Source organism: Globicephala melas, chromosome 16 (genome assembly GCF_963455315.2).
Source record: "Globicephala melas chromosome 16, mGloMel1.2, whole genome shotgun sequence".
Classification (NCBI taxonomy): Eukaryota; Metazoa; Chordata; class Mammalia; order Artiodactyla; family Delphinidae; genus Globicephala; species Globicephala melas.
Genome location: NC_083329.1, coordinates 34,176,128 through 34,190,840, shown reverse-complemented (window position 1 = coordinate 34,190,840; position 14,713 = coordinate 34,176,128). Strand labels below are relative to the sequence as shown.

Here is a 14,713-nt window from a genome sequence, read left to right as displayed (position 1 = left end):
GAGGCAGAAAGTTCATTAACGCCTTAAATACAAAGGGCACTCTCTTTTTCAGGCAGCCTAGATGGACTCATGGACTAATGTCATGTAAGGCAGAGCTGCTCACTTTGATCACAAGGTGCTTTTCTCCCCAGGGGCCCACAGAATAAATTTCATTTCTTTCCCATAGCAATTATACCCTGAGCAGTTGCTTACCCGTTTGTCAATGTCATTGTGTTGGAGCTGCACAAAGCGAGCGCTGATGGCTGCAATGTAACTCTGCTGATTGGAGAATGCCACGCGGCCAGCACCTTTGGGGTACTTCAGCTCTGGGTCCGTATCAATGCCAGCATAGCAGACACCGCCATACAAACGGTCCATGATCATTGCCAGTTCAACTGCAAGAAAATAAACACTGTTCGTTATAAATGTTTAGAAGGTACTCTTGCCCAGGAGAAGGAAGGACTATGTAAGGATCATGCAGTGTAATTAAGAAACGGAAAAGCCATGTTAAGTCTCATGAAGAGTGTCTACACCAGTCTTACAACTCAAGCAGGGGAGCTCCTCATAGGATATTTGAAAACAAAATGAAAAAAAAATTTTAAGAGTTTACATAATCAGAATTTCAGCAACAGTATAAAAGAAGTGATCTATCAGCAATCCTCCTGTTCTAATTTCTAACTGCTTAGTCCACTGGAGTGGGCCCTGGGTAGGCAAAGCATTTCAGGTACCCTAACAAGTTAATAAGAAACAGCTCTACTTACTGACCTCTAGGACTGAAAGCAATTACTAAAGTCACACTACTATATTAAGCTCAAGCTATGGAAGAATTTAATTAAAAAAAGAATTTAATTCATTTTAACTAGAGGCAATATGTTTACAGGCTTAAAGTAAATCTCTACAATTAAAAAAAATAAAGATTTTAAGAGTATATACTATCCCAATTGAGAACTCTCCATACTAACTTCTCACACTGAATTCTTAAATAATAGTACTAAAAATGATCACAGCAGCAATGGTTTATTGAGCACTTACAATGTGCCAGGAAACACTAAGCTGCTACAAAGGCAGTAAAAACATACCCATCCTACACCCTGCTATAAATCCAGAGGTCTGGTCTGCACACCTCACCATATTTCTTCTAAGTATACCTTTATATTGGTATATTTGCAAAACACCTGTACAGAAGGCACTTGGAAATTGGACCATTCCAAAGGTCTGATATTCTAAAATTGTCCTCATCAAAAGGTACCATGGAGAGACACATAGCAGTTACTTACCTGGATCCAAATTGCCTGAAGGTAATTGTTTACTTGATACTGGATGGCACCTCCTCCAGGTATGACCATTCCTTTCAGGCCACTCACACGGTTTAAGTCCAAAAGACTTAGTCCTACCCCTGGCGAACGACCCAAGAATCCACTTCCCTCAAACACCTACACATGGCATTTGGAAAGGAGCAGACAGGGAAGACAGATGATGACCTCGGACACAGCCAGTGTGCAAAGACCATCAGACAGTAGAGCTCCACAGGAATCAGTATCTGGGGAGAAGGAAAGCAGCACAACCTGGAGGGGTAGGGGAAGAACTCTGCAGCGGGTACAAGGGCTGAAGGGCTGAACGGTGTAAGATTTCTACAAACAGAAGGAAAGCCAAGTACTACTGGTTCCTGTAATAGGAAGCTGCTGAGGCAGTAAGAAAGCTGTATCGCCAGACAGAAAGGCTGTCTTTCTATTCAACTTCTTCAAAATTTATCCCCAAACCAGACTGCCTAATACTGGTAATTGTTTTCTAAGTGCCTGTTTCTAACTGGAAGAATGACTTCCAACCAACAGGTAATTTTCAGAAGGTGAGAAAATAAACTAGCAATAATTAAGCCAGAGAATAAGTGATTTTAAAGACAGAACAGCAGAAAGCTATCCCAATGATCCCATTATGATCAGAATTACTGAGTCACATCAGCCAAGGGAACACTGCTGGTTAGAGCCCAAGTGAACCCTGACTGCAGTCTTGGGGCAGGATCCAGGAATCACACTCATTCAAACAATGCAATAAGAATCATGTGTGTACCCTAAATATCAGAGTTCAGTGGGTCCTCATACTTCACCCCAACAACTTCTGATGGCTTGGGGACTTCCTCACATAGCTAACATTATTCCAGTTACAGAGAACAAGAAACTGAACGTGGGATTAATTCACTGCAGTCATTAATGAGTTTCCTTTATTAGTCAAGTGGGCTTAGTAAAATATGTAACCTCAGGGCCTGGAAATTAAACACTAATTTTCCAAAGACCTGGCTTCCTCTGGAATGGAATAAGACAGTGAAAACTCCCTCAGCCTGGTGAATGGCCAGGAAAAGAATGTTGTCAAGGGACTGAATACACTTGTCTTCCACCCTTAGGAAGGATTCAAGAAAATATCTAATTCACGAAGAAGGTATACATACCAGCTGCGAGCCTGAAGCTCCAGCTGAAGACAAGAGTTACCGTAACCACAGGTTCTTCTACTGCATCTTGGTCTCCAAAGGAACCTTAGGGATCCTCAGATGCCAGAGATGGCACCTTCCACAAGCACTTTGTGGATCTGGCTGCTGGAAAATCATCTTCACGTGCCAAAGATTAGGTCATGGCTGCTGCTGCTGGCAGTTACATACTTTTGGTAGGAAAAAGAAACCCTCATTCACTTCTGTTTTTATGAAAACTATATAAATAAATAATTTCCACTTAAAAGCTTATATACAGTCATTTTCTTGGCCACCCAAAACTCTGCAGGCATTTGAGCCAATGAAGTCTCACTCAAGTGAAGGGCAATTTGTTGAGAAGCTACAAGAAAGAAACCAAGGTGACTAAAGAAAGTTTTCTGGGGGGGGGGAAGAACATGAAGATTACCCATCTCTCTACCTTAATCTGTATTTTAACTACAAAAGTTCTAATACTGTGATGACCCTTGAAGGAAAGTACATAATGACCAAACAACTGCTGTTTGTATTTGGTCCTTTACTCAATCAGCAAGTCTTCACTTTAGTGAATACTTCTTGCAGGCTAAACTCATGCTGGGCTCAAACACAATAGGTATGTCACCTAAGTACTAAACAGAGTTTTTAATTATTGAGAAAAGTAACCAGTTGGTTAAAACAGCATTAAAAAAAAATACTAACAATTCATCCACTATACAGGTAACTAACAAACACAGAGCAAGCTCTCCTCAAATCCTACAAATTCCCAATCCGAAAATATTTTTAATATGGAAGATACAAATTCACCTACAGATGTCATAATGTACCACTACTTTTAGAGGCTAGGTTTTAAAGGGTTCTTTAGAGTGAGTATTATCAGTTAATGTAGGAAAGTCCCATATAAATTCCCTTCCTCTGATTAGGGGGGAGCTGAGCCAAGAAGAGGGCTACCATTTTGACTACTTGGGAGGAAGAGAGAAAAAAAGCAGTAAGGATCAGGTAGAAATCAACTAAAACCTTCGTGGGTCTATCTATACCTTATGATCTCAATCCTGCTCAAGAAACGTGAGTCCTTGGGCTTCCCTGGTGGCGGAGTGGTTGAGAGTCTGCCTGCCGATGCAGGGGACACGGGTTCGTGCCCCGGTCTGGGAAGATCCCACATGCCGCGGAGCGGCTGGTTCTGTGAGCCATGGCCGCTGAGCCTGCGCGTCCAGAGCCTGCGCTCCGCAACGGGAGAAGCCACAACAGTGAGAGGCCCGCGTACCGCAAAAATAAATAAATAAATAAAATTAAATTAAAAAAAGAAATGTGAGTCCTTGATCAAGGAAGTGTCTTATCTGGAAAATGTAGTCAAACCACCTACTAAACCTGTGACAGTGAATCCTCATTCTAAACCATCCTCTGCAGAGGACAACGACAGCGTAGCTCCCCAGAGCACGTTCTTAACATTTAACCTGAGGAAGATGAGGCTACCGGAGCAGGACATACAGGTAGAGGCTGAAATTCAGACAGATGGAGGTGACAGCAGGCATAGAGTCCATGAGGAAGTCAGGAAGCTCCAAACCACTTCTAGTTTTTCCTTCCCATCCAGACAGTGTTCACGGCGTCTGTCTGGTCACCACAGGGGTGGGAAATTAGGAGTTCTGATAGCTATATCCAAGGGTATTCTGTACTTTGGATAAGATGTTCTGTGCTCTTAAGACAACTCAAGTCATCTCATAAACAACTGTTCCATGGTAACAGTACACTTCTATGAGTATAACCCACACACTGGCTCTTGTGATGAGCTTCACCATGTCCCAGACTGGAGAAGGAAACAAGAATGTTGCAGTTGTAGGTAGTGTATAGCATTTCCATGAATTCCTCTGGGTTGTGGTGACTATGCCCTGAAGGTGAATCTGAACCCCAACTGTGGTTCCTTGTTTTGCTCCTAATTCTTCACAGAGATCTGAAAGGGACTTCAGTTCATCAGAAAGAAAATCATGATGACTCCCCATCCTGCCCCACCCCAGGATCCTGTTCCTGTCATTTAATTAGATTTCAAAGCTAGCCTAAGGCAATGTATAAGTCTGAGACACTATGAGAGCCAAACTGGGTAGAGCAGGAATGAGGATTCCTGAGGGAAATACTACATACAATTCTAAATTGTGAATCTAAAAGCTACATTTCTCCTCTTTGGAAATAACAAAGCAGACAGGAAAGAGGCATAAGGCACCTCAGGATTACAAGGGGTCTGGACTTCTGAAAGAAAGGAAAATTCAACTTGAAGGTGGACTTTTTGGGTTTACGATTGCTGAGTTGGTTCATGAGAGCAGTTCACACATCTTTAGTGGAGGAAATGTGCTCATTAGCTTCCACCCTGCATGAGACGTTGGGAAGTTAAGAATATTTTCAAATAAATGATATGAACAACCAACTAAGTAAGAAGGATAAGAGTTTTAACTTGATTAAATCGAGCTGGTACCAGATTGACTGTTATTGCTGTTACTGAGACAACAGATCTCAGATCTCAGCTTGATAAAGCAGCTTCCTTCTGTGCAAAGAGCCCCAAACTTGAAGTCTGGAGATCTGAGTTTGAACCTTGATTTTTTCACTTGTTGTGGTCTCGACTACACCCCCTTTGAACTCTGCTCCCTTATCTCTACAATGAAAAGTCTACCACTTATAACCTCACAGGGTTATCATGAGGATTAAACATACATGAGAGCTCTGAGCACACTGCTGGGCAAAGAGCAGTGCTCAAATGTTTAGTTTTGTCCAGCAGTTGTTTTTCCCTCTACTCATAAATCTTTGCTTAACATTTACTTGGCCTGGTTTCTGCTCCATAAGCACCAGTTCATCCCAGTCTTACTTTGGCTTTATGCTAATGTTGCTCAAACTGCCACTGATATGGCAAACTTTGACATCGGCTGTGGGTGAGAGTTTGCTCTTTTGGAGGAGGAGCAAACAAACACAGACATTATAAAATCCTTAAGCCTAAGGGCAATGCAGTTAATCAAGTCAGTATGCCAATTCTGGAGTTTATCTGAGACAACTCATTCTGAACCTGGGACTTGGTGAAAGAAAAAGATTCTACAAAAAAAAAAAAGGTGTCCACAATGTTCATTGCAGCACTATTAACAATAGCCAGGACATGGAAGCAACCTAAGTGTTCACTGACAGATGAATGGCTAAAGAAGATGTGGCACATATATACAATGGAATATTACTCAGCCACAAAAAGAAATGAAATTGAGTTATTTGTAATGAGGTGGATGGACCTAGGGTCTGTCATACAGAGTGAAATAAGTCAGAAAGAGAAAAACAAATACCGTATGCTAACACATCTAATGGAATCTTAAAAAAAAAAAAAAGGTTCTCATGAACCTAGGGGCAGGACAGGAATAAAGATGCAGACGTAGAGAATGCACTTGAGGACAAGGGAAGGGGGAAGGGTAAGCTGGGACGAAGTGAGAGAGTAGCATTGACATATATACACTACCAAATGTAAAACAGATAGCTAGTGGGAAGCAGCTGCATAGCACAGGGAGATCAGCTCTGTGCTTTGTGAGACCTAGAGGGGTGGGATAGGGAGGGTGGGAGGAAGACGCAAGAGGGAGTGGATATGGGGATAGATGTATACATATAGCTGGTTCACTTTGTTATACGGCAGAAACTAACACAACATTCTAAAGCAACTATACTCCAATAAAGATGTTAAAAAAAAAAAAAAAGGTGTTGGCAGGGGGACTTCCCTGGAGGTCCAGCGGTTAAGACTCTGTGCTTCCACCGCAGGGGGTACGAGTTCCATCCCTGGTCTGGGAACTAAGATACTACATGCTGCATGGTGCAGTCAAAAAAAAAAAGAGAGACAGAAAGAAAAAAAAAGAAAAAGCTTCTAGTGCCGACAAACTTGACATACAGATGATTTCTGCCTGCTACCACTTCACTGAACAAAAAGGCTATGGTTATAATACTCCTATTTCCTTAATCATAAATCAGGATGTGATTCCTAATACATGTGGACTACCAGGATGTTTGCAGAATGTCTGAAATAAATGCTCTTAGAAAAATTCATCATGTATGTTCTCTAGATGTATGTCATACCTTACTGAATATTTACCTCAAAAATTTTTTTCCCTAGAATTTCCATAGAAAGCCATCCTCACAACAGTGAGGTGGGGGGAGTTGGGAGGGGGGAAGGTGGAGAAGGAAATTTCAGGATCCATCACAGAATATTAGCAGGGGAGAAAAAGACAGGAAGAATCATCAGAGCAATAGTTAGGAAGATGGGAGACCCAAAGATGATGGGCAAATGGTAGGCTCTAGGAACTCAAGACTGATCTGTTCTGCAGGACCTGGTCAGATAAACTGTCAGAAGGAAGTCATAAAGTGGAGGAACAGCTCACAGATGCCTCTAATTAGAGAGGAAGACTGAGGGTTTTTCAAGCCTGATCAAAATTGGAAGTGGATGGGTCCCAAAGCTTGATCACTGAGGCAGCCCCCGAATGAGATGTCTAAGCCAAGAAGCTAGAGTCAGAGAACACTCACGTTTACAAACCAGGGAAGAACACAGGGACCAGATCCTTCATTTTCCACTTTTTCCTGGTGGTCTCCTCATAACCCCCAAGCCCTTAGCTGGCACTTAGTTGCTCTCAGAGCAAAGAGATGTGGTCTGGAGAGGTTCCAATGTCATAGGGATACGCAACAGCGATATCTCCATACTGAGATTTAGGAAGACATGCTGCTTACAATACTTGAATGAAGAGTGGCAACATGCTGTTGCACGTCCAGGTAGTAGCGGGAGGAGAGACAGACCAGACAGACAGACCACCCCTTTCCCTGTACTGACTTCTCCGAAGAATATGTACTCTTTAGCCACACGGTGGCATGGCGAGTCCACCCACGGCCTTTCCTAGCGTCGGGGTGGGGAGAAGTGGGGAGTGGAAGGAAAGCAAGATGGAGAAACACCAGGAGACTTCAGGCAAACCATCCTCGGCTTGCCACTGTCACTGACAGGAGTGATGGAAGGGAGAGACAAGAGACGTAGAAATGTGTATTATTTGACTTAGAGAAGGCAACAATCAGGCAGTCCAACTTCGGGGAAACTCATCTAGATTTTCCACTGATATTTTCCCATTTTCAGGCTAATTTTTCTAGGCCCCTGATTTTTTCCAACCTGAAGTTTTAAAAGTCACGCTTGTCAAAAGGTCAGAAGGAGCAACCTAAACTCCTCAGTCAAGACAATACCACTTAAAACAAGTTGCCTTGTTTCTTTAGAAGTGTTTCTGCACTTCTATTCGGTGGGATAACTATATTTAGAATAACTTATTAGTGATAATGGTCCCTGTCTTACAATGGGAAAATGTCAAAGATAAAAAGCCTCACAAGATCCAAAGGAATAATTCTTGAGTGATAACATTTTAGTCACTGTAAAGTGCTGAAGGACCATTTTTGGCCCAGGATAAGGTGAAAATCAATCTGGACACATAAAATGTCACCTGTTGAGTCTCATCACTGATATCTAGTCTAGGATCACCTTGTATATAGTGCCTGAAATAGTTTTAAGACTTTTCAGAATTCATAACCACGACACCCCTGGAAATAATAAAAAATGCCCTGAAGTATTTAAAAACCAAAATTTGAGAATCATTATGTTAAGGAGTATAATTTAGCATCCAATTAACTTAGTATTCTATTCATACATTTCTCATTTTCTTCTGTTCTGAAATCTTTGATTCTGTAGATGACGACTTGTTCAACATGAGAGTGGGATGTCCATTCAGTGTGGCGTGATGTGCACTTTCTCAGTGCCAGTAACCCAGTGCGTGCTCAATACGTTTATTATTCAAGTGAACTGCACTGTATTCAATTTAAGATTGTCTAGCAAAGTCAAAATGAATTCTTTTAAAAACAGTCTTCTATTCCAAGACACACACCAATCCACAAAGCTCAGTGTGTTCCAAAGAAAACTAATTCTATGCACAGGGATAAAAGCTGCAGATGTTAACTCTTTTCATCTAGATTACGTGGCCTCCAATCTGGAAGTCTTGGATGGATAGAGTAAAATTCTAAGATGCTAATGTAGATTGTTTAGCCTTCTAGAAACTAGCTACACTTATAGGAGGTGCTGGCATGGGGGAACACTGCCATTAGACCAAGTGACTGTACATTACTAGCCAATAATGGCAAAAACAAAATTTTAAAACAAAAAAATTTAGCTTACGTTAGAGAAAAAAGAACTTTGAAATTTACAAATTATGTACTATCTAGGCAGGGAACACAAAATCCCATTTCTGACTAGATAACTAAACATAATTCTTGTTTAACCGTAGAACTTGCAGCATCTTATACACACAGAATGTTAAAGAAAGAATATAATTTAGCATCTTGGGTTTCCTGTCTTGCAGTGTCAGTGCGATCATAAGAACAGTGTGAAAAACATATCATCACAAGATTTATAGAGAGAAAAAGATATAGAGGCCCACACCTATCCTTTCAAATGATTTAAACAGAAAGAATGAAGAGTGGCTAATAAAAAAGGGAATTTAGTTTATAAACTATTGTGTCTGTGACTTAAAAACAGACATAAGAGGTTAAAGCCAGTTCTGTTATCTTTACAACTGTGGGAACTTTTCTTTCAGAAATTTTTTTTTTCAGAGTCCCAGATAAGAAAAAAGGAGAGGGGCTGAGATGTTAAAACTAATTTGTGCTTGTATTTAGTTGCAGAAAAGAACAGCTAGAATACTAGCAATGAATGTCCATTTTTGTAGAATCCATTTGCAGCTAAAACACTATCAAAGGGGACTTTTCTCCCTCTCCACTCCTAAACACACCACCAGTTAGAAAAAGCCAGGAATATTACACAGTGCCCCCACCCACATTTTTTTTTTTTTAAAGCACAAGCTGTTTAGAAACAAAGGGCTGCATTGGCCCTCATCTCATAATGCTGTTCACGTGCGAGTTAGCCCTGCTTAGACTTTATTTTCTGACAGCAGATGAAGGGGGAAGCATCTCTGCTGTTTTGCTTTCCTTCTCTGGGCAGGTTTTCCATGAGAATGAGAAAAAGACCCAGTGATGCTTGACCTTCTGAAGTACCATAAGATTACAAACTCCACAGTCATGATTAATATGTTTTAAAGTCCTTCAAAATGGAATTACGAATACATCTTTATACAGACCTAAAACTTATCTTTCAGGAGTAGACTGGAGTTGAGATTTGAATAAATATGTTAGAAATGTTGAGGAACATTCAGAATTAAGAAGTCCCCAAAGTCATAGAGCCAAAGAGCTGTAGGTACATTTTACAATTCTGTTTCACAACTTGATTTTAATGACCTCTGCTTTTTCTTTTACTTTTTAAGTAGAACTAAGTCTACTTGCTTGCACTAACGTAGAGATAACACTGTCCTTTTTGCTACTACAGCGGCAACAGCTACCTTATTTTTTCATCTTATTTAAAAAAAAATAAACTCAACTATTTTAAGCATTTTGAAAACTCTGTTCTTACAAATAATTTTATTATATTCCACAGGCAATCACACTAATCCACAACCAATTAGATTTGTCTTTGGATTTAAATATTGAAGTCATCAGCACAGCATCACTTCAAATGCCCCAGTCAATAATGATTCTGCCCAACCCAGCAGGCACAATTATTTCATCGTTGGAAAGGTACTTAAAAAACAAAAAACAGGGGAGCTTTCAAGAAGTCAAAATAAAGATGCTCAAATACATACCTCACTTTTCAAAGTACATGAGAAAAAATAGGAACCTGTTTCACTTGGGAAAAGTTCAGTTTGATTCCCAGTGACACAATTTCTAGCAGTGGTTTGGTTCCTCACTGACTAAGTGGGCACACAGCTGCACTGGACAGATTTCTGATGGGATGACTTCTTTTTCCGTCATACGTAACAATGCTAACTGGCATAAGAATGCACACTGCCAAATGTATTGTTATTATTTTAAAAATAATTGGTTGAACAGGGAGGCACTAATTAGAATTCATCCCTCTGAAATAACAATTTCATGAAATTCACTCTTGTACCATAAGAAAATACAACGTCTTGGGAGAAAACATTTAAGGGTCAGCTCAGTGAAACTGACCTGACAGCCTTCTTTTTGGAGATTGTGCATAGCTGACCAGAAACCTAGAAAATATTGAAGACTAAACACATTGGGGATTCTGTTGTTGGTTTTGTTGTTGTGGTGTTACTATTTCCACTCACCAGCTCGAAGGGGTCGTGGAACTCCCCCAACAAAGATAGTTTTTCTGGGGTCCAAAGGCTGAGAACCATCCATTACAAAGTCACTGTCACTTAGGTTCCATGGTCGAATTTGCACCTGAAAAAAAGTCGTTTACTTGGTCCTTACTTCATTTCCATCAACCCCAAATGAGAATAAGGTGACTAAAGACAAACCCACTGATTTGTGCATTTTACAACATATACAACCCAAACAAAATCCAGTTATTAGTTAATGTAATCTGCATTAAGTGCCTTCCAATAGAACTCTTGGGGAATCTACTTACAGGTATTAGACTCAACACTCTAGACATATACCATGAAACCTTCAGAAACCACCTGTGGTTTAAAAAAGGGCAGTCTTTTATAGATAGAGTCTGGGTTTTGAATTTTAACACATGTTAGACTGTTTATAACCTGTCACATTACAGCACTTAGTTTTTTAAGAGCTCACCTAAAGAGGGACAGGAACATTGGCAATATTTTCTAAAAATTATCCATATGTCTGGATTTTAAATGATCACCCCCTAAAATTAAAACATTTCTCTTTCAGCAATATGATTTAACACAGTTTAACACTTATCAAGTTAGCACACAATTACCAGCAATATCAAATCCTGAAGGTCACAGATTTATCGACTTTTGGTTGATCTGATTTTCCTAAACAAGTCTGGTTAAATAAAGGTAAGCCCAGGAAATGAAGCAAATTTTCAAAGAATAGAAAAAGAAATCTCTATGACATATTTCTAACTGGTAATGTCTCTTCACTGGGACTCTGACTTCCTGCCCATAGTTTACACTGTTTTACCATTATCATATAAAATAAGGTATTCCATCAGAATCGTAACCTTAAAGCATATTCCTTTCAATCCATAACCAAACAAAACAAAACAAAAAAAGCACAAAAAACCCTCTCATACCGAAAGGCCAGTTTCAGCACTGCCTGAAAACCAACCAGTCGCTCAGCTGGCCATGCGCGCTGGGAAGTAGGCCAGGTATAGAAGCAGAGAAAATAGTGTCGGTCTTTAAGGAACACCCCTCTCCTTTCCCCTCATTGATTAGGATAGGAAACAAAACAGCTGAATTTTCATAGTATCAACAAAATTCTTCTTTTGCCCCATTACTCAATCAACAACACAATGCAAGGAAACACATACGATAATTTCTTATGTGGCCTGGCTATATCCAGGAGTACTCCTATTTGAAAGGTAGTAGATCTGTCAATTACACTTTCAAAACATCTTGGGTCATCTCTAACACTGGCATCGCTCAGTTAGAAGCAGGCTACACGTTCCTTATGATTGTTACAAAATGTACCCCCCCGCCCCGCAGCTTTTTGGGCTTTTATGACACAGTTGCCTTCACCAGTTAGCCAGAAGCCATAAAATCTCCACTTCTTCCCAAGACCCTAAAACCTTGGACCTGTTTGTAATTCTGTTAACACTCAGGCATCTGCTCTACCTTTATCACTTAAAAAAAAAATCCAGTTCTTTCCTTGTAAAATTTGGTCTGTTTGACTAAATTATTGTTCCCTTGACATTTACCACAAAGGCAGATTCACCAATACCATAAAACACCACTTTCAAATGCCTTCATGAGGGCCCATTATTAATTTTTAATTAAAAACACAATGTCCTGACACTAAGAAAAAGGATTCTAACGTCACCAAAAAAAAAAAAAAAAAAGAAGTAGGGCAAATCTTTTTCTACACAGAGCCCTCTCTTCTTCTAGTCTCATCCTTTATTAAGTAGTTAAGGCAGCTTCAGGACCAGGTAATTCCATTAACTTTATGATAACTGAGTTTGCTCATATGGCTCACAAATGAAAACAATTCCTGTGTAGTATCCATAGTGTTCTGGTTTCATTTAATCAAAAGTACAGAAAATGCAGCCTTGTACGATAGCTGGAGGTTACTGCTGCTCAAAAGAACTCTGCAGACGATCTCAAACCTGCCTGTTGAGGGTCTCCATTGCTGCCTCTTCTTCCCTCTGACACCCTCCCCACCCCCCTTCATTACATCACACACAACCCATTCCCTTACCCTATTCTTGGTAAAAATACAGGAAGAGGACTAGGGAGACAGTAATGATTAATCCTATTCACAAAACCCACATTTCCCAGCTGCCACCACAGAACAGCTCCTCAGAGCTCACACCACTGCAGATTCAGAGAAATGTCAACACAGGCCAACATCAGTACACTCTAAAAGCTAAGCAAAAAGTAATACTGTGGTACTGTTTGCACTGAGAAGTTCCATTCACACTCTGGTTTCTCTCTGAAATATAAGACCATTCTCATACAGGCATGTTCTCCATCTTCTAAGGTTTATTCTCAGGGTCTAATATCCATGTTCTATCTTTCTGACTTACTCTTCGAAAAAAATATATATACGTGTTTCTCTACTCTTTTAATCCCATACTTTATAAGCTGACTCAGATATTTTGTAGAAGGGGTAGAATATAAGTAAAAGAACTGTTTTTTTTTATTATGTTTATTTGTTTAATAATTTTTGAGAAAGGATGAAATTAGATCTCTGTCCTAACTCAACATAAACTTCCCCTGGCAAAACAGCTTTTACATACATAGGGATTACTCTGTGTGTGTGTGTGTGTGTGTGTGTGTGTGTGTAACAACTCTTGCAGGATGTTGTCAAATAGGCTATACTGGGCAGTAAAAGCCACAACATCCTAAGGACAAGGATAAGGTGAAGAATGGTGAAGATTACCTTAAATGAGCCTGACATGGTTTCAACACTGCCTCCTGAAGAAACCTGACCACATTTGATTACAAAGGTGACCCTAGGAAGAGGCTATCTGGGAGGGGGCACCCACTAGCCCTTTGGCCATGCCATGACCGGATACCCAAAAACAAATGTCTGTAGGGCCAGACAGGCAGCATAAACATGTCAAGCTACCAGGACAACTGGTTAGTAGGCAGGCAGTGACACAATGGAGTAAACCACTCCTTTTATTTATTTTTTTAAATTTTTATTTTCTATTGGAGCATAGTTGATTAACAATGTTGTGTTAGTTTCAGGTGTACAGCAAAGTGATTTAGTTACACGTATACATGTATCTATTCTTTTTCAAATTCTTTTCCCATTTAGGTTATTACAGAATACTGAGCAGAGCTCCCTGTGCTATACAGCAGGTTCTTGTTGGTTACCTATTTTAAACACAGCAGTGTTAAACCACTCTTTTTAAAGGAAGCAGACACCTCTCAGCTCCAGCTAGAAGTTATCATTTGTGAATGTGTTGTCAGACTTTTCCATTTCTCAAAAGTAGCTAGAAATTCAGATTTTTACACGAAACTTCAAGATTTTTGAATGCTGGGAACTAATTCAAATGTATAAAGTCACTTGTACACGCTAGACAAAACTATCTGCAGGCCAGATCTATCCTGTGGGCCCCAGTCTGTGATTTCTGGTTAGAAAGGTTTAGTTACCATACAGCTCCTCACAATGGAATGTTTTATTGCATAAACACTTACGAGACAAAATTAAAAAATGGTTTTTCTTTAGTTTCTTTTTTAAGCATGTATTCCTGTGGAAGTTCTGGTCAGGACCATAAACCTACTTTTAGCTGAATTATTTGTCTTCTAAATTTTTATCTCCTTAATTAATAATTGGCTTTGTATAACTGCTTATCTCCAAAGGCAAAATCTCTTTAAGGATAAAGGCAAAAACCAAACATAAAGCTTGGTAGTATAAATATACCAATTTATACCATAAAGTGACTTCAACAGCCATCAAGAAATCTAAAAGAACAGCCGTCAAGAAATCTAAAAGAACATAACATTAATATGTAATAGCAACAGTTAGTATTAAAAGCACTAATTTTCCTTTTCAAGGTTTCCCAAAGTGTGTTCTGTGAAGTGTAGATCCCTAGGGTTGTGTTTCCTAAAAGCAGTGTTTAGGAAAAAGTTATAAACTTCCTTCTTGGAGCTTCACAGCAGACACTGGTGTATATTAATTAAAGGCTCTAAGAAGTTCTACAGGAAATGAATCTATTCGAATGTTGTTTAAGCCAGCATTTCCAAAATTACTTCCATGGAACCTATT

The 14,713-nt window shown here is 39.8% G+C and overlaps 1 protein-coding gene across 8 annotated transcripts in view; it reads right to left on the bottom strand.

The window, feature by feature from the left end:
• The window catches only part of CPEB3 (cytoplasmic polyadenylation element binding protein 3), a 175,911-nt gene that overhangs the window by 21,402 nt on the left and 139,796 nt on the right, over positions 1–14,713 (bottom strand). For all 8 annotated transcript variants that reach the window (XM_060286761.1, XM_060286758.1, XM_060286759.1 and 5 more), the window contains 2 exons: positions 10,639–10,753; positions 193–374 (listed from right to left, as the gene is read on the bottom strand). In XM_060286761.1, the coding sequence (XP_060142744.1) occupies positions 193–374; positions 10,639–10,753 (297 nt within the window). The remainder of the gene's footprint in view (positions 1–192; positions 375–10,638; positions 10,754–14,713) is intronic.